Source organism: Gasterosteus aculeatus, chromosome 7, assembly GCF_964276395.1.
Source record: "Gasterosteus aculeatus chromosome 7, fGasAcu3.hap1.1, whole genome shotgun sequence".
Classification (NCBI taxonomy): Eukaryota; Metazoa; Chordata; class Actinopteri; order Perciformes; family Gasterosteidae; genus Gasterosteus; species Gasterosteus aculeatus.
Genome location: NC_135694.1, coordinates 8,586,180 through 8,610,389, shown reverse-complemented (window position 1 = coordinate 8,610,389; position 24,210 = coordinate 8,586,180). Strand labels below are relative to the sequence as shown.

The 24,210-nt window shown below is 44.1% G+C and overlaps 2 protein-coding genes across 13 annotated transcripts; both read left to right on the top strand.

Moving 5' to 3' along the window:
- The first annotated feature begins 51 nt into the window (after positions 1-51).
- On the top strand, positions 52-5,419 carry slc3a2a (solute carrier family 3 member 2a). The gene is made up of 11 exons (XM_040181960.2): positions 52-215; positions 1,268-1,477; positions 1,566-1,750; positions 2,520-2,693; positions 2,863-2,957; positions 3,083-3,219; positions 3,576-3,685; positions 3,942-4,141; positions 4,219-4,296; positions 4,401-4,620; positions 4,747-5,419. The coding sequence occupies exons 2-11, from the start codon at positions 1,281-1,283 to the stop codon at positions 4,884-4,886; spliced, it is 1,536 nt and encodes a 511-aa protein (XP_040037894.2). The 5' UTR covers positions 52-215; positions 1,268-1,280; the 3' UTR covers positions 4,887-5,419.
- A 3,034-nt stretch (positions 5,420-8,453) lies between these two features.
- LOC120822900 (uncharacterized) lies at positions 8,454-22,596 on the top strand. Of its 12 annotated transcripts, none has more exons than XM_078106402.1 (11): positions 8,454-8,594; positions 16,924-18,299; positions 18,838-19,055; positions 19,244-19,446; positions 19,590-19,750; positions 20,019-20,122; positions 20,354-20,414; positions 20,927-21,015; positions 21,217-21,339; positions 21,665-21,756; positions 21,872-22,596. In XM_078106402.1, the coding sequence occupies exons 2-11, from the start codon at positions 16,952-16,954 to the stop codon at positions 22,383-22,385; spliced, it is 2,913 nt and encodes a 970-aa protein (XP_077962528.1). In that variant the 5' UTR covers positions 8,454-8,594; positions 16,924-16,951; the 3' UTR covers positions 22,386-22,596. The 12 variants fall into 12 exon arrangements, with proteins under 12 accessions (XP_077962528.1, XP_077962526.1, XP_040038809.2 ...); XM_078106400.1 differs by having other exon boundaries at positions 19,241-19,446; XM_040182875.2 differs by having other exon boundaries at positions 18,838-19,070; positions 19,241-19,446.
- The last annotated feature ends 1,614 nt before the right edge of the window (positions 22,597-24,210 follow it).

Here is a 24,210-nt window from a genome sequence, read left to right as displayed (position 1 = left end):
TAATCATAAAGTTGTTTGTGTAAATTTGCGCATGTGTATGTGTGTGTGTGTGTGTGTGTGTGTGAGAGAGAGAGGAGGGGGGAGAGCAGTCGTCCCTCAGTGGGCGGGGCCACCGGGGAGCTACAAATACAAAGCAGCCGCCCTGCAACAGGATTACCAGAGACCGCAGGATTAACGATAGAATAACAAAAAGAATCACACGGACGGACTTTAAGGTAATTTAAAATATATATTTGTGTATATATACAAGTAATGTTGTATATGAGTGAAAGAGTTTTGCGGGCACAGAACAGGCTGTAACGCTGTACTGTATGTACTCTTCATTGAGGCGCTTTAGCTGATGACGTGGAGATGTGCTTAATTTCATCATCTTTATTCTAGAAGATAAATGAAACCAGAGCAACGCATGTTACTTCAGTCCGCTCTTACCTTCGGTCACACGAGTTGGGCAAGAGTTTTTGCTTTTGTGGAACGAATTTTGAAACGTTTCGTTAATGTCAGAGAGCTAAAAGACTCTCAAATAGACTTCCGGTGTTTCGACTCCTCGTGTAATTAACTGGTCGTTAAAACCTCACAAACAGGCTTAGTTCCATTTGAATGAAACCGGTCTTCCCGTGTTTGCGTTATGTATGAAATAGTAAGTGGCCGCCTCGTTTTTTTAAATGGAATTATTGAATTGTCATAACCGTCTTTGGAGCCTTTTTTTGGCTAAACACGTGTCACATAGACGAACTGTAGAAATAAAGAGAAATCAAATAATAAATACATTTTGTTTTTGATAACCGTTGCCAAATGGGATGGCGATGTTTTTTTAAAGACTTCTTTATAGCGCTTTTAATACATTTAATAATTTCGCTTTATTTTGAAAGGTTGTTTCCGTTGTTCGTTAATAGTTTTACTACCGACAGTCGAACAAGCGACTCCGAACAAACATTTCCAAAGGGGTTTTCTGCCATTTTGAAGCTTTGGTATATAAAATAATACAATAAGTGCAAGTAGGTGACGTAACTTCCCAGCGCGTTTTTTATTTTCCTTTCTTGCGCGAAAAAATGAGCTAGCTGGAGCAACCGGCTGTTGGTGGTGATTTAATTAGCAAAGCTAATTTCTGCTTCAGCAATTTGCGCTTTTATAAAGTGTACGTTCGCATTTGATTTTAGCTGCATGTGAGATGTACTATTATTCGAGAGTTTCTCTCTTCTCCACTTTGAACGTGTGACCGAATGAAACGAGATAAAAATGTAACCGCGTATTTCCCCCCCCCCAAAAGCGATCATCAGACCATGAGTAAGGAGACGGAGATCGACATGAAGGACGTGGAGCTCAACGAGCTGGACCCCGAGAAGCAGCCCATGACGGCCGATGGCCAGGCCGCGGGGGGGGAGAAAAATGGCAGCGTGAAGCAGAAGGTCCCGGAGGACGAGGTCACGTTCACCGGCCTGTCCAAAGAGGAGCTGATGAAGGTGGCTGGCACTCCAGGGTGAGGGAGAGTTGCGAGAAAGTAAAATGTGCAGTCCATACATTGGTGTGACATTTAAAAAAAAAAAACCCCTTTCTTTCATGTCCAGGTGGGTGCGAACCCGTTGGGTGCTGCTGGTGCTGTTCTGGCTGGGCTGGTTGGGCATGCTGGCGGGAGCCATTGCGATCATAGTGCAGGCCCCCCGCTGCAAACCCATCCCCGAGATGAACTGGTGGAACGAAGGCCCTCTGTACCAGATCTCTGACGTTGACGCTTTCGCTGGCGGAATTGCAGGTAGACTATTTAAATGTTGCTTTTTTGTGTGTTTTTTTTTTGCTGAGGGTGTCCGCCGTACTCTCAGAAAAATGAGGATGCGGGACTATCTTCACAACTCGCTGACGCAGGACAAGTCTTGTGACAAGGTCTCCGGTTTCCTTGGTTCTGCGTGGCCTACTTGAGCGGGCCAGATACCAGACTGCTGACGAGGCTGACGACTGGTGACTCAAGGTCTAAAGGACCTAAGAGTCTAAGAGTCATTTCTCTTATATCTCTCCTGCTCAGATGTGAGGTTGTGCAACCCGGGACATTTTGTTCCGGCTGTTCGTAGAATCAGATAATAAAAAAAAAAAAAAAAGAAAGACTCCTTTTTAAAGCATTAAAAATAATTAACTAAGTTCTTTCAGGCGTTAATCGTTTTCAAATGCCACCGAACACAATTATAAGCAGTTTTTTTGCTCCTAATCGTTGATGACAGGCTGTTCTTAAAGTGAACTGGTCCGGAGCTCTCGGGTTTCCAGCAGGCCACGGGCAGAATTCCAACAACCACACGTGACTCTGTGGTGTTTTCATATGACGGACCTCCTTGTGCTCGGACTTTACATGACAGAGACCGAGAAAGAGAGAGCGAGACTCTTTCTTTGAGTCAACATAAAGCAAAAAAAGAGCAGCTTCCATGACTGTCTTAACACTCCTTTCTTTTTGACCCTGCGGCCTTTCTCGCGCATACTGTCTTTCCCTGCTAACGCTACCCCCCCCCACCCCCCCTCTCTTCTTGTGTCTCCAGGTGTTGAGGCCAAGCTAGACGAAATCAACAAGTTGAAGGTGAAGGGCCTGATTCTCGGGCCCCTGCACACCAGCCAGGCAGACAAACTGCCAGCCCTGGATCTTCAAGTGATTGACCCGACCTACGGGGAGCGGAAGGATTTGGTCGCTGTGCTGGAAAAGGCCCACAAGAAGGGTAAGAACACGTTTTTTGGTTGTTGTTGGAAAATCGCAGACCAGTATTTTTATGAATTATATGTTGGGAAATTCTCAATTCATAGTCTGCAAGTAGGATGTCATGTTTGCTATTTTGGGCCGCTTTAGCCCAGATGTTGCTTCTTACTGTTCTTGTTTACTTCTCTTAGGTATTTCTGTGGTTCTCGACCTGACTCCAAACTATCGGGGAGCTTCTCCATGGTTCAACAATGACGGTGTCAGTGATGTGATGGAGAAAGTCATGGTAGGACACACACACACACACACACACACACACACATTCATATGTGCTGTGACCCTTGATTGATTCACTAACTTTGAAGTGTGTTAGTGAGTCAGTAAAACTAATCAAGCTGTGTTCTCTTCCAGAATGCAGCAGAGTATTGGCTGAATTTGAAAGTTGATGGCATCAAGGTATCTGACCTCACTGTTGCCACCAGCTCTCCTGAGTGGTCCAGGCTACAGTCTGCTCTCCGTATCAACAGCACTGAAAACCCCAGGAAGAGGTAACCAGGGCACTCCTTGTTTTAAATAATGCTCGTTGGGAATGTAATCTCTGGACAAATAACTGCCAAAGATTTCTTGACAAAAGGTGAAGATTAAAAGCATTCCAGCGCTGTGGGGGTTGTGGGTGGGTGGGGGACATAAGACCCCCAGGCCGATGCTGCTTTTACAAGCTCTGATGGTGAAGCGACACCCGGTGGATGGTTTGAGTAATGAACCGATCAAATTGAGAAAAACAAACTAGTTTTAACATCCGAGGGGGGTCATCTGAGATGCTGATCAGAATTCTATGCTGTTCCTTAAAACAACTTTTTACTTTCAACACCAGTGTAATAATACCCCGGTCCCTTCCTCTCAGGCTGCTGATGGGTGTGGTTGAAAACGCGTCTGCCGATGCCGTGTCTCAGCTCGTCAACGACTCTGGCGTGGATCTGGTTCTCTCTAATCTACTTGGCAGCAAAAAAGGAGGTAGGTTGAGGTTTCGGCGCATTCTTCAGACGGTTTCCATCAGTTTTTTTTAATGGCAGGCTTCTATATATTTATGAACAAGGTGGCATAATATTTTACTTTTCAATCCCTGCTTATCCGGTGTTTTTATTTGTCATCACGTCTATTTTCGGAGCCAACCGCTGCGTTCAAACAATAGTCCATCCGTGTGTGTGACGCTGTCAACAGGTGGTCCAAAGTAGTGCACTGCGTGAGATTCCTTTTTCTGTGCGTGCAGGTGTGGAGCGCATCCAGGCCATGGACATCCTTCACTCCCAGCAGATGAGCCTCGCCTGGGGTCTGGGCGCCGCCCAGCGACAGCAGCTGTCCGAGCAGGCGACGAGTCCGGGCCTGATGCGCCTCTACCAGCTGCTGCTGTTCACCATGCCGGGAACCCCCGTGTTTACCTACGGAGATGAGATCGGCCTTCAGGCACTCGTAAGCTACACAACTGCGAGGACGTTTCGGTGACCCGGTGGCTGTTGCAGGGCGTAACCGCTTTGTTTCCTCATCAGGGTGATGAGTCTCCTAAGATGATTTGGGACGTGGAGACGGAACCAGCGGAAGGAGCCGCTGTCAACGAGACCTCTGAGGTAAGCGCGTGTCCACAGTGACTGCTGCTTTAGAAGAGTCTTTTGAGAAAATACTGATTTCAACCGTTATTTTCTAACATTGCCGCCCCAATTGTCCTTTACAGGCGGCGCGTACGGAGCGTGTCGCCATGAGGAAGTGGTTCAGATCCCTCAGCGACCTGCGAGGAAAAGAGCGATCCCTCCTCCACGGAGACTACTACTCTTTGTCCTCGTCCAGCTCGTCCCTTTCCTTCCTCCGGGTGTGGGACCAGAGCGAGAGATACATAACGGCTGTGAACTTCGGATCGTCGTCCGAGACGCTCGCACTCAAACTGGCGCCCACAGGCAAGTTGGACGGACGGATGTAGTGAAGACGCGACTTGTCCCCCTCGCCTCCACACATAATTCTCATGAACTGCAATTTGTTGTGGTGTTTATTTTTTTTAAACCGTGACCTTTTTGTTCCTGCAGAAGGACTGGAGCTGCCAGAGACGGGCACCGTGAAGCTGTCCACTGATGAAGAGATGGTGGTGGATTCCAGAGTCCCCCTGGACAAAATCACCCTGAAGCCCGGACAAGCCGTCCTACTGCAGTTCCCCTATACGGGCTAAAGATGGCGACAAAGTATCAAGAAAGCCACTTGCAGATTAGACTTTGTTTAGTCTTAAAAAGTCAGTCCCAATTCTTAGAATAAAGTGGCTTATTCAAAAGATAAAAAGGAATACGGTATAACTTAATTGGATCAAATCTGCCGTACAAACACAGTGTTGTACAAGCTCTGTTCATTTTGTTTTCAAAATGTTTCTTTTTTTTTTATGTACTAGAAAAAGACGCAGCCAACTCAGACACACACTCCTGTTCTTTTGTGGTCTTTTATTGTCAACTATCTGTGCATTGTCCAAAATATCTGAAACGCATTCCATTTTTTAACTTTTGGGCATTTCTTTAGCAGTTCTTTTGACTTTTATTTATCATAACTTAAGATTTATAGTGAAATCTTACTGTCTTTTATGTTGTTTTTTTTCTTTCTCACTAAAAGTCATTTGAGTTTATTTCACGTTACCTCTGAACGTGTGTGCTGACTTGGTTGGAAGTCTTCTGGAGAACTGAATTGAAAATGAATAAACGGAAAGTTCTATACCGACTCCTGCGCACTCCCATGTTTTTGTTTGTGATAACAATGTTTTGTGGATGTTCTTTGTACCGAAGATAATATCAGCTGAGACGTTCACTATTCTCAGTACGTACAGGTGTGTGTGGAAGTGTGTCACAGATGTTTACAGAGGAAGCACATCTATATTTTATCAACGTTTTATCGGCTGATTATACTAAAGTATACGCCGTGCACGTACGAGTTTCTCTAAATGGGTCATCCACTATCCTTAAACTTCCCTCGTGTCACGTTTAGAAATGGCAGAGAAGACATCGCAATATTGCAGCTTGTTTCACAGTAATATTAAAGACTTAAATATAGCCTGAATTTGATTTCCCACAATTGCTTTCATACATGAATAATTGTGAATAAAGGTCAGAATTCAGTGGGACACGTGTTCGTCAGAGACTGTGCACGCGTGTGATTGAAAACCTGCCATCTTTCCTCCATTGCTAGAAACAGGACTTTAGGAGGCTTTTGTTATTGGGTTCATATAGAGTACCGGTAGACCTGCTTTGAGGCACTGGAGGATATTTCCAGTATATTTTCAATTTTGGGTACAATTCGGCTGTTTTATGCATGTTTTTATTTTCCCTACAGAGCGGAAGACAAAGGTAAAACAAGCTACAAGTGTTGAGTCGGAAATTGAACACGGAAATATGTAGCATTTCTAACATAGTTATATATCACTCTAAAGGGGGGAGTTCGGCCTGATGAGTACTTTTAATTTTGATAATACATTTATTTATATAATTTATACCTTTTTAAGACAACGCTCTTTGACTCCAGCAAACTGTGAATCAACTTCAGAAACACATTCATGAAATGCTGAAACCTTTTGCCGCGTCAGACAGTCCCCTCGACAACTGAAAGTGGACGTGACTCTCGGGGTCTTGGTACAATACAGAGCCGCCGTGTTGCTGCGGTGTCACAGGGGAGGTTTGAAGTCGATAACGGGAATCAGAGCCCGTCTCGCCGCCTCTCTCCTCGCCCCACGCCGCTCTGAAACCCAACCACCATCTCACCCACCGACGTGCACACTCATGACTGACTCTCAGTCTGAGTCTGACACACACACATGCACCATTTACATCACAGTGACATGAAGCTGCATGACCTTTCATCAGCTTTCACCGACCCGAACATTGTTTTATTCTGACGTACAGCTGTGTGAGATGCATCCAACCTGACACTGTCAAATGGAAAGCCCTGTGAGTGAAATCAAGATACATTGTACCTTCAGAGAGCATATCACGCCTCACAATGTACGGAAACTAACTGAACCATTTGGTGTACCGCCAGGTCTCTGCATGGAGGGTCTGAAAAATGCTTGTTTGTGAAGCTTTTTTTGGTAAGATTTATATTGAGGTCTCTGGACTTGGTCAAGATTATTTCTGTAAAGACATTGGAGTTATGCCGTGTTTCTAAACTTGGTATACTTTGTATGTGCGTGGCGACTCAAACGTCTCAACGTGCTGTTAGCCAGCTTGAACAACATAAGTTCTCATTTGCTTCCTTGCCGAAAGTAAGACGAGAGCTAAAAAGCGCTTTCATCTTGAGGTCTACAGCTTCAAGCTTGTTTGCTTCAGTATAAAGGAATGAAACGGGGAACCTGCCACAGCCTGAACCCGTCGTTCCCACTGACCGACTGTCCAAACATCTGTGCAATCCAAACGTCCACCTTCCAAACGTTGACATTGACCCTACTGAGTCAATACATTCGCTGCAAGTTTTTTGGGGTGTGCGTCCACCAGCTTTGCACATCTAGAGATGGAAATGTTCTTTTTGGCCTTTTGGTCAGATTAGATGGAGAGCAGCAAAAGCTCGCCATAGATTTTCGAGGTGTGGGGTTTGACTGGGACATATTAAAACATTAACATGCGTTGCTCTAAAGTCTCTGAACCATTCTATTGTAGCTGTGGCTGCATGCTTACCGTCTTCTCCAGACTGCATCATATGTTCTTTAATGATTGCCCTGTATCTCCATCCATCATTCCCTCAATTATTTTCCCGGTACCTGCCGAAGAGAAGCATCCCCACAGCTTTCTGGTGTGATCTGAACAGAGCACCTTCTTTCACGTTTTTGCAGTGTCTCTCACATCCAGACTCAAAACGGGATTTATTTTGGTTCACTTTCAACGGCGGCTTTCTTCTTGCCACCCTTCCATAAAGGCCAGATGTGTGGAGCACACGGCAAACCGTTGTCCTGTAGGCAGATTCAACCACCTCAGCTGTGATCTTTGCAGCTCCTCCAGAGTTGAGGCCTCTTGGTTTCTTCTCTGATACATTTTCTCCTTGTTCAACTTGTCAGTTTAGGTGCATAACTCAACCTTGCTTCATACCTAACTTTATCTCTGAGCTGTTTGGTGAGCTCACGATGCTCTTTGTTCAGTAATGCTCTATAACAAACTCTGAGGCCTTCACAGAGCATGTGTGTTTATACTAAATTACAGACAGTTGGACCCTATTCACTAATTATGCAACTTGAAAATATGACTTGTGAAGTGGTCGCAGCAGATCTTTGTTAGAGGTTTTACAGTAAAGGGGATGAATACATATGCAATACTTAAATACGTAAATAATTATGAAATCCGTGAAAACTTTTGCTGACTTTATGGACACATGATGGACTATTTTATGTTTGTTTTTCATTAAATCCCAATATAAATTTGAATCTGTGGTTATACCATGACAAAATGTAGAAACCTCCAAGGGGCTGAATACTGTGTGTGGGGCCCTTAAAACACCTACTGATCAAAAGACGCAATTAGAGAAAATAAGGGATGAGAGGGGAGAAAAAAACAAAAAACACTCAAACTGAAAGTGTGTGTATATGTGCATGTACTGTGTGCGTGTGTGTGTGTGGTGTGTGTGTGTGTGTGTGTGTGTGTGTGTGAATGTGAGGTTGAAGCCACACACTAGGGTGTTTTTCAATTGTTTCCACCATCACTGACACCGCTTATAACACACACACACACACACACACACACACACACACACACACACATTGCCATTATGACAAAGTGTATGAACGACTAAAAGATGAACTGAGAGTGCGACAGTGTCTTGTTCGCCGATTGCCTCTCTCTCCTCCTCCCCCTTTCTCACACACGTGTGCACCTACCAGCAGAAGACACACACATGCCCTTCGCTGACAGCGTAACAGGTACGAAGACGTTTCTCTTTTTACTATTCTATCTCTTTAAGGCCACTACAAGGTAGGGGTTTTTGGGGATTTTGCATAGAGAAAGCTGAACCCAGCATTAGCATCATTAGCATTAACTCACTCCTTTGTCATAAGTGAACATTTGCTTTCATCCATCAACAAAAAGCCAGTGCAATTTATATTGAACTGAAAATACCAACTGTGCTCCCAATGAATATGTGATAGGTGGTATTGATAAGTACATGCACTGATGCATACTGTAACACTCATGCAACTACACAATCATCATGTACATCGCTAAAGGGACAAACGATGATGAGTTCTGAGCCTCGGCGTTACTCGCGGCGTTGCCTGGTTCTTACCCGCAGCATGTTGGTGTTTACGCCAAACGCGCTCTTAGACAGTGGGTCTTGAAAACCACAATCTTGACTTTCGTCGTGATCACTTTCTTAAGACAGCATGATGTGACAATGCAGGACCTTGGTGCGCAGCGAATAGAGGAAAGTGACTTGAAGTGTGGGATGAAACAATGGAGGCCGTTTGTTTGCTGAGCCGTTGGCGGTGCATGTGTGAAACTGATATAACATCCCTGTACTTTATCACACGGGTTGCTTTTTATCGAACAAGTTATTAAACAACGAGTTATTTCTTCAACCGCAGTCTTTTTTTGGAGGCTTTAATGTGTGCTGCGTCTTGTCTTCATACCAATTTAGTCCGTCCAAACTCATCTAAAGGACGGGGACAAAAGGCGAGAACAAGATGTTGCGTTGTTGCTGCTGTTCTCGACCTCCTTCCAGTCTGTGACCTCTTTTGACATCTGCAGACAGAACAGGGGCAACGCCCGCTCCTGCGTTTTCTTTTTCCTGCGTCGGGTGAGACGTCTTCTTCTGTGTCAACACAGGGCCTGAATGAAAACTCATCTGTTTTCAACATTTTTCAATAGCTGAAGATCAAGACTTGTCGCAGCCGCGTTCGTCTGCAAATGGTTTCGCCGTTGTTCATAACATTCCACACTCTATGTGGAAGAAGGGGCGTGACGAGGAAACGGAAGAAGGCGCTATCAAAGAAGTATTCCACCGTCATTTTTGGAACAACTTATACAACCCATCTGATGTGCAATGCTTTTAAGTGTTTAAAACACCACCATGAAATGTAATGCCTCAAGCAGTACAGGCGTCTTCGGCAGCAATGACATCCTTGATGCTGCAATATTTCCATGGTCATTCTTTGCAAAAGCTCTATTACGGAGCGGCCGATCGAGGTGTGAACAGCCGGTTAAAGTTGTGCCACAGGTTCGGGTTGGGACTGAGGTTTGGATTTGGCTTTATGCTTCACAAGGCCTGCTCGAGAGAAGCATCCACCACGGCACGGTGCCGCCCCACCAATGCGTCCGGGTGGAGACGGCGTGTTTCTATGCTGCCGTGCAGCCTTCGGCATTTAGCATGATGGCCAAAAAAGATGCATTTTTCTTTTCCTTTTGACAAATGTCACGTGACATTTCTTTCAACTATGCTTTTTGCTTTTTGCTGAATCTGTGTCTCCCTTCTCTGTTGTTTCCTTATTCTTGTGGGCCTCTGAGTTGCATCCCTCACAACTTACCTTAAAAATTTTCTATGACCTGTCTATGTTCCTGAAGATCTTTATGGTGCAGTAATTAAACCCAAACTCTTATTGAATATATACATTTAACTTCCATTCAATGGAGTACGGGACCTCCTGTCAATTGGTCAATCGGCTGTTTGTTTGATCTCGTGTTTTGAGCTTCGTATTTGCACTGACTTCACTTTTCGTTCCATCCAGTGTGATTTAAAGCCGTTAAAAAGAAATCCAGGTAACCTATTCTAACATAATATTCATTTACAATTTGAGTCATATTTTCATTATGTTATTAGTTACAGTCGAGTGTTGCAGATTGAGGTCAGGGGTCAATTATATAATGGAGTACATCATTAGGAGCAGGCACACTTTGTAGAGTACACTGATACACCGATATACACCGATTATGGGCTTGTCAATACTGTTGCATCAATGAAATGAAGAGAGAAATGGCGCCCTGCAAAACGCCAAGTAAATTACTTTTACATATTTAGTTTATTTTATTGTAAACTTGTATAGAGTAAATGTCAGTGTGACATAAACAGGCATAAAAAGATTATAGTTTGAACGTGGGGACAGATTTATAGTTGCTTCTGTGAGTGGGAGTATTAGATCTGTATTAAAGTGTCATATGCAAAACTAATGTAAAAATAAACTATATATAAAAAAACTATGATAAAATAAGTCAGTAGATTGGTCCGAGGAGAAGGACGAGTTGTTAATATAAAATAAATACATATTTATTTAAATAAATGGTAAATAATATTACCTAAATAATTAATAATAATATTAATCATGATAATAAAAAAATCTAATGAAAAAGTAGATTACTAAAGAAATTATCTTTTATCTTTAAAAGAATAAATATTTTACAATATGTTATCTTTGGCTTACGGGTGTGATCGCCTGTTGCCGAAGATCTTTAAGCGAGTCGGCCCACTGCAGGTTATAGAATAATGCATAAAAACGTTCTTCTGCAGGTTTTGTGTTGCTGTCTTTTAACATTAGAAATAAAAAAACCTCAATGATCCTAATGGTGAACTCAGTCACGCGTGTGGGATAAATATACCTGTAATCGCATACGTCCGAATGAATACAACGCTTGTTTCTCTGGGAACGGTGATATGGTTTGTGAAAATATAATTAAATCATTTTTTGTTGAAACATCACAACCCAAAAGACAAAACGTGTTTCAGAAATAAGTTTCGACAGTAAATTATAATTTTAGTGGATGACATTCTGCACATGAAAATCCAAGAGAAGGACGAAACCCTTTAACTGTATCATCAGTTTCTTCTTTCAGTTTACCATAAATGTACCTTTCTGATCTTAATCTGAGTTGATTAATGTATTTGAAATTCTGCTCTTTGCAATCGTGAACAGCAATTGTTGTTATTTTCATCCATATTTGGAGCAAATATAAGAGAAGACATGGAATCACTGTACTACTGTACTACAGTACCAGTATAACCGTAGGAGCAGCGTGCGTGTGATCAGATTACAAACGTAAAACAAATAGACGTGGTTATAAAGTTGCCTTTCATTTGTCTCATATCTATGATCATAACAACATGCTGCAGAAAATATGAATTTCCTCTTGAATAAGATTGTGTTTTCATTTTTTTGCCACCCTAAAACGCAGCACGATAACCCACGGGTCATCTGAGGAAACGGCTTCAGACCGTTTTGATTTTTCAGTTTCTTTTAAGTTCTCTTTTGCACTGAGCTCCCAAAGGAACCCGCACACATCTTTAGGCACATTTTAAAACCTGCATTAATATATATCAAAGTCCATCATGTCAAAACTGACATTAGAATGCCCCTTAACATCTACCGTGGATGCAATAAAAAGTATATTGGTATTCCATCATTATGTTGGTTATTCAGAAATGCTTTCAGGCGGGCCTCCTCTGCTGGAGGCTGTTGATTTACTTTAAAATGTGTGGCATTGCAGTCACTCGTGCGCACGGCGGGCTGTCTGAACACCTTTTGGCCTGTGATCTTGTTTTAAATGCAAAAGCATGTCGAGCTGTCGTGAGAATTTTCAGGCCCGCTTCAACTCTTTTGTTAAAAGGCACCAATTATTTTCAACCTCCTTCTATCTAACAGATCAAAGATCAATAGAGCTGTACTCTCCTGCTGCTATTCATGCACTCGGGGCGTCTTTGCTCATCTTTGTATGCATTCACGACTGAAAGGCTATTGCTAAATTACCCCCAAAATATCAGACACAGAATGAGATGTGCTTCTGCATATACATAAACTCAGTGAATGTTTGAAAAGAAACTTTCTTTTGGCTTGGCTGTTATTTTAATACACTGTCTGACCCACGTTTCTCCTGAACACACTTTTCATGAATGCTTTTGAACAAATTTGGATCATTTTGAGACACAAGTACGGTGTATTTGAGGTAAATCTATTAGCTCCAAGTTCCTATTTCTTTGTCTTTTGCGATACGCAGTGATTCACATCGTGTGCCGGTTTAATTTGTCCCTCGTCCATTCGGTTACTTTCTTCCCGCCACTCGGCACTTCCTTTTTCAGGTGACTGAAAGACTCACAGAGAGGCATCTCGGAGAAAGTAAAAATAAAAAGTCCAGAAACGCTTTTGTCGTTCCCCCTCCTCCGCTCCCGCAGCTTTTTACGGTGAATTTGAGAGAAAACCAGAGAAGCGTCTCCCCCGTACACCCTCCTCCACGCTCCCCTCCCATTCTCTCGCATCCTTTCATTCACACATTTCTTGATTTGCCCCGTTTTCTCAAGGCTAAGAGGGCGTACAAACACGCATGGGGCAAATGCCTACGCAACGTTTTGCATGGCATTTCTGAATTACTGGTAGAGAAACGGTTAGATGTGTTGTTTCAAATTTTACAAAAAAGTAAAAGAAGCCGTCGACTTTTGAATCCTAAACTGTACCTCTGATTGGATGCAGAAGTCAGAATGCAGTTGAAGAGGTTTTTAATTTCTTCTAATCCAGTTGCATGGTTTTTGGGACATTTTTTGCTCCCCTACTCACTTAATCAATCAAATATTGAGTAAAAGACAAAAATGAAAGCCCACATAAAAGTTGGAATTTTGTTGAGCACAAACATTGTGGAAAGAGTCCTGCAGATACTGTTAATTACTTTCACTCTGCACTTTTTAGGAATCTGACACATTTTGGGGCAAATTCCGGTGCGGTAGAATCTCCCTCGCGATCGTCAGAAAGCTGCATATTGTACGGCTGCAAGTGTGAGGATAGAAAATATGAAAAGAAAAAAGTTGTTTTGACGTTGACCGTGTTTATTATATTGATGTTGGAAATAGGTCTTTCAATAGCTGAAATTCCTTACATTTACCATGGATCCTCTAGATTTAAAATACCTCTTTAAAATAGAGGTGTAATGTAATGCTGTAAGGTTAACAGTGCGCGCATTAATCAATCAGCCATGTGCCAACAGCATGACATATGCTAAGGTTGAGGTTACTGGAGTAGACGGGTTGTGCATGTATAACATTATTGTCTCCCATCTATGTTAATGCTGAGGTTTCCAGCTATGAGACGTAGTTACACTGTGTTAGTGACCTCAGCATTACCATGATCTCCTACACACACCACTCACACCAATACACCGACACATAGTCACGTCTTCTCCTTTCCCCTGTGCACGCTCTCTGGAAGGTGAGGAACCTTCGTTTGACCATGAATACAACCGATTAAATGCTCTACTTTTAACGTCTTTTTGTTGATTTCTTACCGATAGGCCTACGGGTTCAAGGAATGGATACTTTTTTAATATGCAAACTGGTTTGTTTCACAAAAGCAGTATGCGAGCATTCACACAGCCTTTACAAATGCGCATTTGTGTGTCTTGCAAACGCAGTGTTTGATTTTATGAGAAGAAAACCATCTTGTGATGCATGTTTGATCGAACGAAAGGACAGCAATCTGCTGGCAAGTTGACCATCAAAGTGTTGGCTTGTCATTGGAACAGGAGATGTGATCCGTTATCAGGAAAACGTCCCTGAATTCACGCGTGGTGCAATGATCTAAGCTGTCAGTTAAGGGTTTTTAGATTTGGAAAGTGATGAGACAAATCCTTGTGTCGTTCTTTTATTTGTGTTTTGACATTGAACACTTTAAAATAGACCGCAGCATTTAAAATAATATCATAAAGCAATATATGTAAACAATATTGTAGACTTAATCCGCTACATTTCAGAGGGAAATATTGTACTTTGTACCGCTTTGCAATTACATTTTACTGATCCGGTAACAAGAATTTGGCAGGTAATCTTCAAGATTAAGATGCTCATGAAATAAATTGTTTAGCGTCCAAAAATTACAAAGTAAAAACTCTGGCGTTGATTCATGTCCGATTCCTTTTTTTCCATCAGACAGTATTAGTAATTATATAGTAATTAATTATTTTTTTTAATTAAATTATTACAACAAATGTTATTCAAACTGATTGATTACACCCTGTCCTGTCTTCTGTGCGGGGGGGGGGGGGGGGGGGGTTGTGTGTTGTTGTGTGTAGCAGAATTTGTTCAAAGAATTGTTGACCTGCAAGCGGTCGTGTTGTGGGTGTGCGTTTGAGTGGGACGTTTTTATGATTTACATGATGTAACAAAGGTAGTAAACTTCATGCACGTTAAAGTTGTGTATCCTGTGTGTATATGTGTGTGTGTGTGTGTGTGTGTGGGAGAGAGAGGGGTGGGGGGGGCTGCAGGGTGATTAGAGGGTTCCCTGAACCTCATCGCTTGTCGCCGTTTCCCTTCCTGTTTCATTCTCGCTCATTTCCTGTCAGCTGACTCAGCCGGAGAATCTTGATCGGGTAAACATCGACATTACCGCTTCTGCACACACACACACACACACACACACACACACACACACACACACACACACGCACGCACACAGTACATGCACATATACACACACTTACAGTTTGAGTGTTTTTTGTTTTTTTCTCCCCTCTCATCCCTTACACTCACACACAAAATGTACTCTAGTCACACAAGGACACATGCGTTCACTCATTCAACACAGCTTGACTAGCTTCATTCTGTGTATGCATACAGCCTATGAAAAAATTGCAATGCTCGTCCAGAAAGTACATTGATTTGGTCTTTTTGTGAAATTGTTAGTATGTTCAGTAACTCAACATCAGCAAACACACCTTTAAAAAATAAACTACATGAACAAAGACACTAGAAGAGGACTTATTATTACACCAAAGAGTCAAGCGTGCACAAAGACTGCAGAGAGATTCAGCCAGGGACACAAGAGGAAGAAATAACAAGAGAGACAGAAAGAGCAAAGCTGGGTGCGTGAAGAGAGAGAGAGAGAGAGAGAGAGAGAGAGAGAGAGAGAGAGAGAGAACACAGAGAAACCGACAAGGACGGCAGAGAGACGGAAAGAGAGATGGAGGAGGGGGGCAGAGAGATAAAGATAGCTGAAAGGAGGGAGATCCGTCAGCGTTTGTTTCCTCAGGATGTGGTTACCCCGACGACGAAAAGGCAGAGAGGTAACATCACTACTCGCTGGTCCCCTCTGACACCTGCAAGGGCTTATGAGAAACTCAGTCAGTGTGTGTGCGTGTGTGTGTGTGTGAGAAACACAGTTTATGCGTCTGTCATTGGTTATGTGTGCTTGTGTGTCCATTTTGTTTTAAGTAATACCACAGGCTGTGTGAGTATGTGTGTGTGTGTGTGGGGGGTGTGTGCTGTCAAAGAAGATAAAAGGACAAGCTACGGGTTTGACAATCTGAAGGGGGAAATAATTAAACAAACACTGTAGACAAAGCAAAAAAGAAGTAGGAGAACACCATGAGGACAATCCGAAGAAGGACCAGGACGAGAAACCATAAACAACAGAGGAGGAACAAATGTGAAAAGGAATTTAAGCGCCATGGACTGGTAAAAAAACCAACAACCTCTGAACGTGTACAGTGTGTTTGTCTCTTCATTTCGTCTTCTTTCGTTCTTTCGCTTTCTGACTCAGTCACCGTCCTATCTAGAGCATGTGGTTTCAAGAGGGAGAAAGAAAAAAAGCCAACGCACAAGTTCGCACTTCAAGTGATTTTCGAGTCTAATGTGCGTTTTAATCGGTGTGATCTGGTGACCTACCGAGTCATCAGAGGGCATCAGTCGATGCAGGCGCTGTAAGGACGCTCGACGGGTATGCACACGCTAAAAGCTGCTGGTCGGAGAGCGGTTCGGGTTTTAAAAAGGCGCCATTACTTTGAACTTGCAGCCTGTGATGACTTCAATGCTGGTTTCAGGTAAAGGCATATCGGAATCGTTTGTAATAGAAAGTTGGTAATGTCCTTTTCAAAACCCGCAGAGCTCCATACAAAGTCTTTATTAAAAGGCAATTTTCGCTAACTCTCGTTACTTCAACCTGGTGTTTGAATCCGGTCGCTATGTGAACCAGTTGAGATGTGATACTTAAGGGTCTCGCTCAAAAGGAGAGCATTGCTCTGTAGGGGGCATTGGTCTGTCTAAATACCACAGCTGTGGAAACCATTCGGGGGGCCGCTGTCACATTTTTTCAGAAGGCAGAAAATATTGTTAGCGGACCCATTCTGCATTTATTAACTACTTCACAACCACCCCCGGTAAAAGATGGTGTTGCACAGAAATTACCTGAGTAAAGGTGCTCAGAGGATCTAACATGCGAGCATTGCACTTATCCTGTGACCCAGTTAGGAACTTTATAATTACACTGTGCTTCTTTCCATCTCACGTAGGCCCTTTAGCTACAACGAGCGAGCCATCATGGACGACCCTTCCTCCACCCAATCCTTCACCAACCTCCAACACCATCGCCACCGCCCATCCTTTCACCTCACCCTGCCCGGCCTTCAAAGCCCCGAATTGGGGTACCCGTCCTGTCAGCCTTCCCTGGATCCTCAGGAGCAATACGGAAGTAGAGGGGAAGACCCCACAAACTCATTCCCAACATCATTTACCTCCTCCGAGGGAAGGAAGGGGAGCAGCGGGGGGGACAGAGGCTTCCTGACCACGAGCGGTAGCGGCTTGGACGGAGGTGCTAACTTGGGGGGCCATCTTGACGGAGGAAGCGGGTTAGGCGGCCATTTTTCGGATACTTGGTACGGCGACGGCAGAAAAGAAGACGTCTGGGAGGACGGGGAGAATTGTGAAAGCGCCGAAGGCACCTTTTATAGAAGAGGGGATGGCTTCGGTAAAGCAAATGACGGTTTTTACAGCGTGAATTGCGGCAGTGAGGAGGCAGTCCGGCGCAAACTCAGAGCGGACTACAATAATTGTACCCAAGTTAGCTGCGAAGCGAAAGGCGATACAGTTTACGACAGGGAGGCCAACGCCAACCACTTCACTAAGCAAACCACTCCATGGGGGAGCTTCAGCAACAGCGTTGATTTTTCACGGTTGAGTGATAATTATTTGGGGAGAGAAGAAGACTACGGCTCCAGCTGTGGCTCGGGTGAGGATCAGCTTCAACCAGCGGAGGGTGATGGTCCCTGGTTTGGCGCCTCTCTTTCGAGTCACCCCGGAGAGGGCCGGTGGAGAGGAGCCGCGGACCCCGTGGGCCCCCTCGGGGTCAGCGGTGTGACGTACATTCAGAAACTGGACTCCTTCTCCGAGGCTTTCCTCTCTCAGCGGAGAAGAAGGTTTCCGATGATTGCTGGCGGAGACTCTTCGGGACAGGTGTGGGACTTCGGCACGGGGAGGGTCGAAAGCCCTGGATCGGTGAAGTCGGGACACAGCTGCGCTTTCGATTCAGACACCCGTCTGCCTCCCTCCTCCTCCTCCTCCCCACCCACGCACCCCTCTCTCCTGTCCTACCCGTCCCCACCCACATCATCTCACATCATGTCTTCAGTTCTCAGTCCTCCTCCCACACCTCTATCTCCTCATTCCCACTCGCCCTCCAAAATGGACTCTCCCGTTCAATTTGGGGGCAGCGGACATTCAGTGTCCCAGGGGGGTCAATCGCTGCAGTTTTTCGCTCCTCACCTTCAGTCTTTCTCCCCTGTCCGTCCCGCGGGGATGATATGGAAGTTTCCACAGCAGACCCTCGGCTTCCCACAGTCTCCAGGAGACCCGAGACCTTCTCACGGCAGTGACTATGGCAATGTCCCAGGTTAGGGCTGATGAGTATTTTTTTAAACGGATATATGATACGGGCCATGAAATCGAATCATTTGATCATCAAGTTTTGAAAAAAAGGAAAATACCTGAAATTAACTTAACCACCCCCTTTGACAAAAAGAAACCCAGGTTTAAACCCACATATTCGTTTACGAGACAGCTGGGGTTTTTCGTAGGTGAGCAACACACTTGCCATTTTCCGTATGTTACCAACACAATCTTGCTTGTCACATTTTGTAACAGAGGTACCACGCGATTAATGACACATTCACATGTGACAGCCAACATACGGTCCAGAATTTCGGTATATGTGCTTTAAGTTCACATGTGGGTTCTCACGAGAATTGATTAGTGCTTCCAAATTTAAAAAATGATTCTGCAGGTGTCCATGTCCGGTGTACTTCTTCCCTGTCTGCACAGATAACAGTGATGTTTTGGTCTTGTTTAGCCTGACAGACTTATGATGATCGAGCAGCATCATGAGCATTTACTTCCACTGGTCTTTGTTCTTCCCCTTCTCATTTTTCCAGCCTCCCACCTTCAGTCTCCAGAAGCAGCATTCCTCTCTTCCGCATCCCATCATTCATCTCTACATCCATCCACAGCCCTCTGTCCCTCCAGCTCTCCAGCCCTTCATCCATCCTTCCATCTTCCGTCTCTTCAGACTCACCTCTCCGGCCAACGTTATGAGACGACAGAAAAGACAGCCCCGTACATTGTGACCAAGAATGTAAAGTACCATGCCACTGTGAGTCAGTCACAGGTGAAGTAATGTCTGAAAGTACTTTAAAGAACCTGTTTGACATTTGGGGATATGAGTACACCTGTAGACGCTTGTCCATAAGCAACTGCATTTTTGCTTCTAAAACCACAGTCTGCGTTTGTATTTTTTAAATGTTTAATGTTTGTGTACTACATTTTGTTCTCTCACAGCAGCAAACTTCTCAAATCTACACTGGACTTACATTCCCCAGTATCCTTCACTCCGCCAAAGGTCAGAAGAGAGGTCGCTACACTCCTCGACCGCTCCTCAATCCCCTTCGTAGGGGGACGGGTCTCTACTCCTCCGTATTGTCTCTCAACCACAGAGAGGACAAAACCACATGCGGCGCAGAGGAAGACGGATGTGTCGTGTCACCGTGAGTAAAATGTTGAAGCAGCGTTCGCTTTGTCGTGATGCTTTATCGCCTGGGCATCGGTTAGCAGTGCGTCTCAAAAACGGGGTGAAGAGTGAAGCTTACCGTTTGTTACCTTTCTTACCCTCATCTGTCCTTCTCCTCAGGTATGTCAATGTGGGTCATAATTTCCAGGCAGAGCTTCCTCGGTGCATTGTAGATGCGGAAGGGTTTAGAGTGTTGTCACCAGAGGAGAAATCTCCCCCGGAACAGTTGCTTTGGAAACCGTGGGACAAGCTGGAGGAGACAACCCACTTACAAGACCAAGGTAACTGTCACGGCAAAACGTATATTTACAAACTGACATTTTTTAAATGGACCAGCTTTAGGGTATTAATTACACCAAATCTCCGTTCTTCAACAGTACAATAGTTGCTGAGAAGATGAATCTCATATTGTGTACCTTTCATTGAGTGTATGATAGAGAGGTTTATAATCGGACCAAGATGGAAGACAAACCCCTGAAAATATTAACAAAAAATTGTCTGTTATGCTAACGTGATGAAAATGCTGATGTTGTGTGTGCGCGTCCGCAGTGGAGCTGCTGCTGTCCATGTGTAGTTCCAGCTGTGTACCAGGAGGGGGCAGCAACTCAGAGCTGACTATGCACTGTCTGCACCACTGTCAGGGAAACACAATGGTAAAGTGTGTAGAAGGGAATCATAGCCCTGTCTTCCTTGCATCTTATCATTCTAACACGCACTCATTGGATCACTTATATCACTCCTCCATCCATCCCGACTCGTACTCCTGTCATTTCTTTCCACGTGCATTTCTTTCTCACTCATCCATATCCAGTTCGTTCTCTTCGGAGCCATTGCATGCCTCACCTGTCTGTTCTGTCCCTCCCCCGTCCCTCTCTCCTGCTCAGGCCACACTTGACATGCTGCTGTTCTCACAGCCCTCGCCAACGGGAGACTACCACTACTCTGGTAACCTTTCACCTTTGGCCTTACACTTAACTTTGGGGTTTTCTAAGTAATAGTAAGGAAAAGTAGTAGAGCTTAAATTTATTTACATTGAAGGCAGAGTAGCGTCTCTGCAACAGCCAACAGTTGTTTTAATCTCAAAGTAATGGAAGTCCGCACAGGAGTAAAGCTCGCATTACCAAAGCTCTTTGTGTGCCTTTTAGTCGCCTTTGTAGAAGCTCAAGCCTCGTGCCACTTTAGTCACATGCAAACTCCACTCTCTCTCTCTCTTTTTGTTTCTTTGCTGCATTCAAGAACCACGTAGAGTACAGAGCGGACATTGTTCTGCACACAGTGTTCACTCTCTAGGTGGGTGTACTCCGGTAGATAGGGGTACCGTCGAAGGCCTTTGGCCCTCAGACGACGGTGTAACAACGCTCTGGATGTCTTGGGTCCCAGCTATTTACTCCCCGAATGACGTTTGTCTGCATTGATCAACCCTTCCCTTAACCCCTCCCTCTTTATTTTCTCTGTAGGTAGTGACTTTTGGACGGACGGTGAAAAGAGTCTCTTCACTGCAACTCTAGGAACTTATGGAAAAGACTTTTCACGCATACAGAAAATGGTACACTAATAATACACTAATGATAGTTCTGACAACTGTCAAATACCAACACATGGGACAGAAAATGTCAGATTAACGTGTATTAGTTGCAACGGTACATTGTAGATTGATTATGTTTTCAGAAATATTCTGTCATGTATTTGCACTGTCAGGTGTTTTTTTGAGAGCCATGTATTCACCGTGTCTGTGTGCATGTTGCAGGTGAGGACTAAGACCGTGTGCCAGTGTGTGGAATTTTACTACCTGAGCAAAAAGCTGCAGGACAAGTTGATGAAACAGAAGGAGGAGGAGAACAGAGAAAAACTGTTAGAGCAGCAGAAAAATGTAAGAAGCACCAGTGTCGTAATGTGTTTGCATCTTGTCAAGATCCAGAAAGTCTGGTTCCCCACTGACGTCCCTGATGTTTGTCTATCATTGTTTTTTCCTGTTGTTGCCCTGCCGTTATTTGACTATTCCCATTGGGCACCGCTGTACTACGCATCGAGATCTCTGACTAATAAGGTTGATAGATTAGAAACAAGTCAAACAGGATAATCTGCTGTAGGTGTATATGGAGTCTTGTGTATTGAGTTAAAAGTTTGAAAAGTCTATCCGGTGTGGAATGCAGCTCAGCACCGCTGTTGCTAAGAGTTATTCCTGTTCCTCATAGATGACGCCTATCCGTCAGCCAGCACACAAACAGTTTGGCCTGGAGGAGGCGCTTCCTGTGGCCAGCTTCTTCCCGTGCAAGCTGTGTGGCAAGTGAGTAGAACAAACTATGACAAAGCGCCTGGCGTTTGGCTTCAAGAGCAGGCTAGCAGATAGTTTTCGATTTTCACGCTGAAACCCAACCTATTCTTCTCTCTCCTTGCTCCAGAATGTTCTATAAAATCAAGTCCCGTAACGCTCACATGAAGATCCACCGTCAGCCTCAGGAGGATTGGACCGACCGGCGGCTGCAGCACCAGCTCCTCACCCAGCGTCTGGCTCTGGGTCACCCCAACAACCTCTTGCCCTCCCCAGGCGGTAACCTGCTCTCGCCCCAGGCGGCCGCTCTGACCTTTCCCTCTCCCGGCAACAACCCAAACGCAGACAATGTCCTCAGCCTCGTAACCAATAGCAACGGCATCACTCCCAGCAACGCCAGTGTCCAGGATCCCATCGCCGTGGTAACATACAGCAACGCCGCTCCGTCAAACTCTCGTGTGATCGCCAACGTCGACGGCGTTGACTCGAACCCAAGAGAGCCCACCTCTGTCTTACCTCTCCACCAATCATGGGGCTCGTATGGACGTGGCCCCGACCCCACTAGCTTCTACTGCAACACAGAAGGGAAAGACACTGTTGGAGCTGGGACAGCAGGCGGGAAAGAGCAAATGAACTGGCAGTAGTGCTCAACTCTCCCAAAGGCATCACCACCACCGAGCCTCACCAAAGGATTTTTATTCAGCTAGATTAAAACTAAAACTTCAGTACTCTTTCATTTACTTCAAAGAAACATCGTCACATTTTGTTTGTTTTGATGTAAATGGTGTATTTAGATATGTTACATATTTCAATGTTTTTTATGCTTTTGATATTTGAATAAATTCTGTGACCTCATGGTACTTTGTGTTAATTCTGTAAAATCACAACAGCATGGATTAAACAAACAACATAAAACATGACCATTTTTTGTACAGCTCCAGTCTTTTTCCTAAGATCTGTTAACTAAGCTTTTGCAACTTCTAAATACCATTTTATAAAATTTGGGATTCCTGTCCAAATCTCTGTATGCAAAAATTCAAGACATATAAGAAAATCCTTATCTCAAGCAAACGCAAACAACTCAAGAAACATGAGAAAAGGTCTTTTGTGATGAAGGTGAAAGTGCATTTTCCAAAACATGGAACTCTTCCTTTTAACTGCCATACGGCCCTTTGGAGAATTGAGGATGAGCCAAATTCATACACAAATTCACAAACACACACACACACACACACACACACACACACACACACACACACACACACACACACACACACACACACGCACATACACACACACACACACACACACACACACACACACACACACACACACACCTTCATCTAGTTGGCATAACAATTTCAACACACATCTGGTTGAAAGCTTTTGATATAAGACCATAATGGGCTAATATTGACTTTGGTAGACCATCTCCTCTCCTCAGCTGTCTGTGTACTCGTGTGCCCAGGATTCACCAGTTGATGGTTAACTACTGTGACTGTGTGTGTTTTTGTGGCTGCGCTCCACAAGATGTGGCATTGTGTCAGTGTGTGGGTAGACTTGGCTGTCAACAATTTCCCGGGTGTTTTCTGTGTTACCTGTACTTATTCGTCGGTCTTATTTGTCCATTGACTGGCTCGGGTGCATTTCTGAAGGCGGTGTATATCCGTTGGCATGATATCTTTATGGGTGTTACTGCCACTGCGATAACAGTGTTTGTATGGGTGTGTGTATAGTAAGTATGTCCCTTTGTTTCGGTTATACAACGTGCCCCATGTCACAGTGGCGGCTGGCAAATAGAGGTCAATGGAGCGAGCCTCCTTGACCCCCCAAAAAATAGAAAAGGCTGCACAAACTATATGCTTTTCCTGCACGTCCCTGCCTGTCAAACGCACATCCTTCATCTCAATAATGCCCACAGAAGGCGGGTCTAAGAAGCACTTTAGCCAATTGCTGATTAAATAAACAAATGTGTGACATTCAATTTAGCCAATCAGCGTCCTGATATAGACTGAGCCAAGGGGCAACATGGTTGTTTGAGACAACTGACTATATATCAGTGTATATTATATCATACTGAACATTATTTAAAGTAATATATATATATTATATAATAATGAATTGCCTGTTAGGATGACAAAAATACAATTGTCAAAGTGTTATTTGCTGCTTTTATTGATTTGCATTAAATTAACCTGGGATGTTTGCTGAAATGAATTTAATTGCCCTGAAACATTTTCCACCAGCCGCCACTACATTGAAGGCATCGTTTTTTAAACTAAACGTTTGAGCAAGCACATATTTTATGCATCTGTGTTTTCTGCCCTCTTTTCTCAGTTTGACACCTTTTTTCAGATTTTTTTAAATATAGAACTTGAGGTGTGTGGAGATAACATATGTCCTCAAAGAGTGTCAGTTTTGTTGCTCTTTCTTCCTTTGGGGTCCACATCATCCCGTTTTACTAGTTTT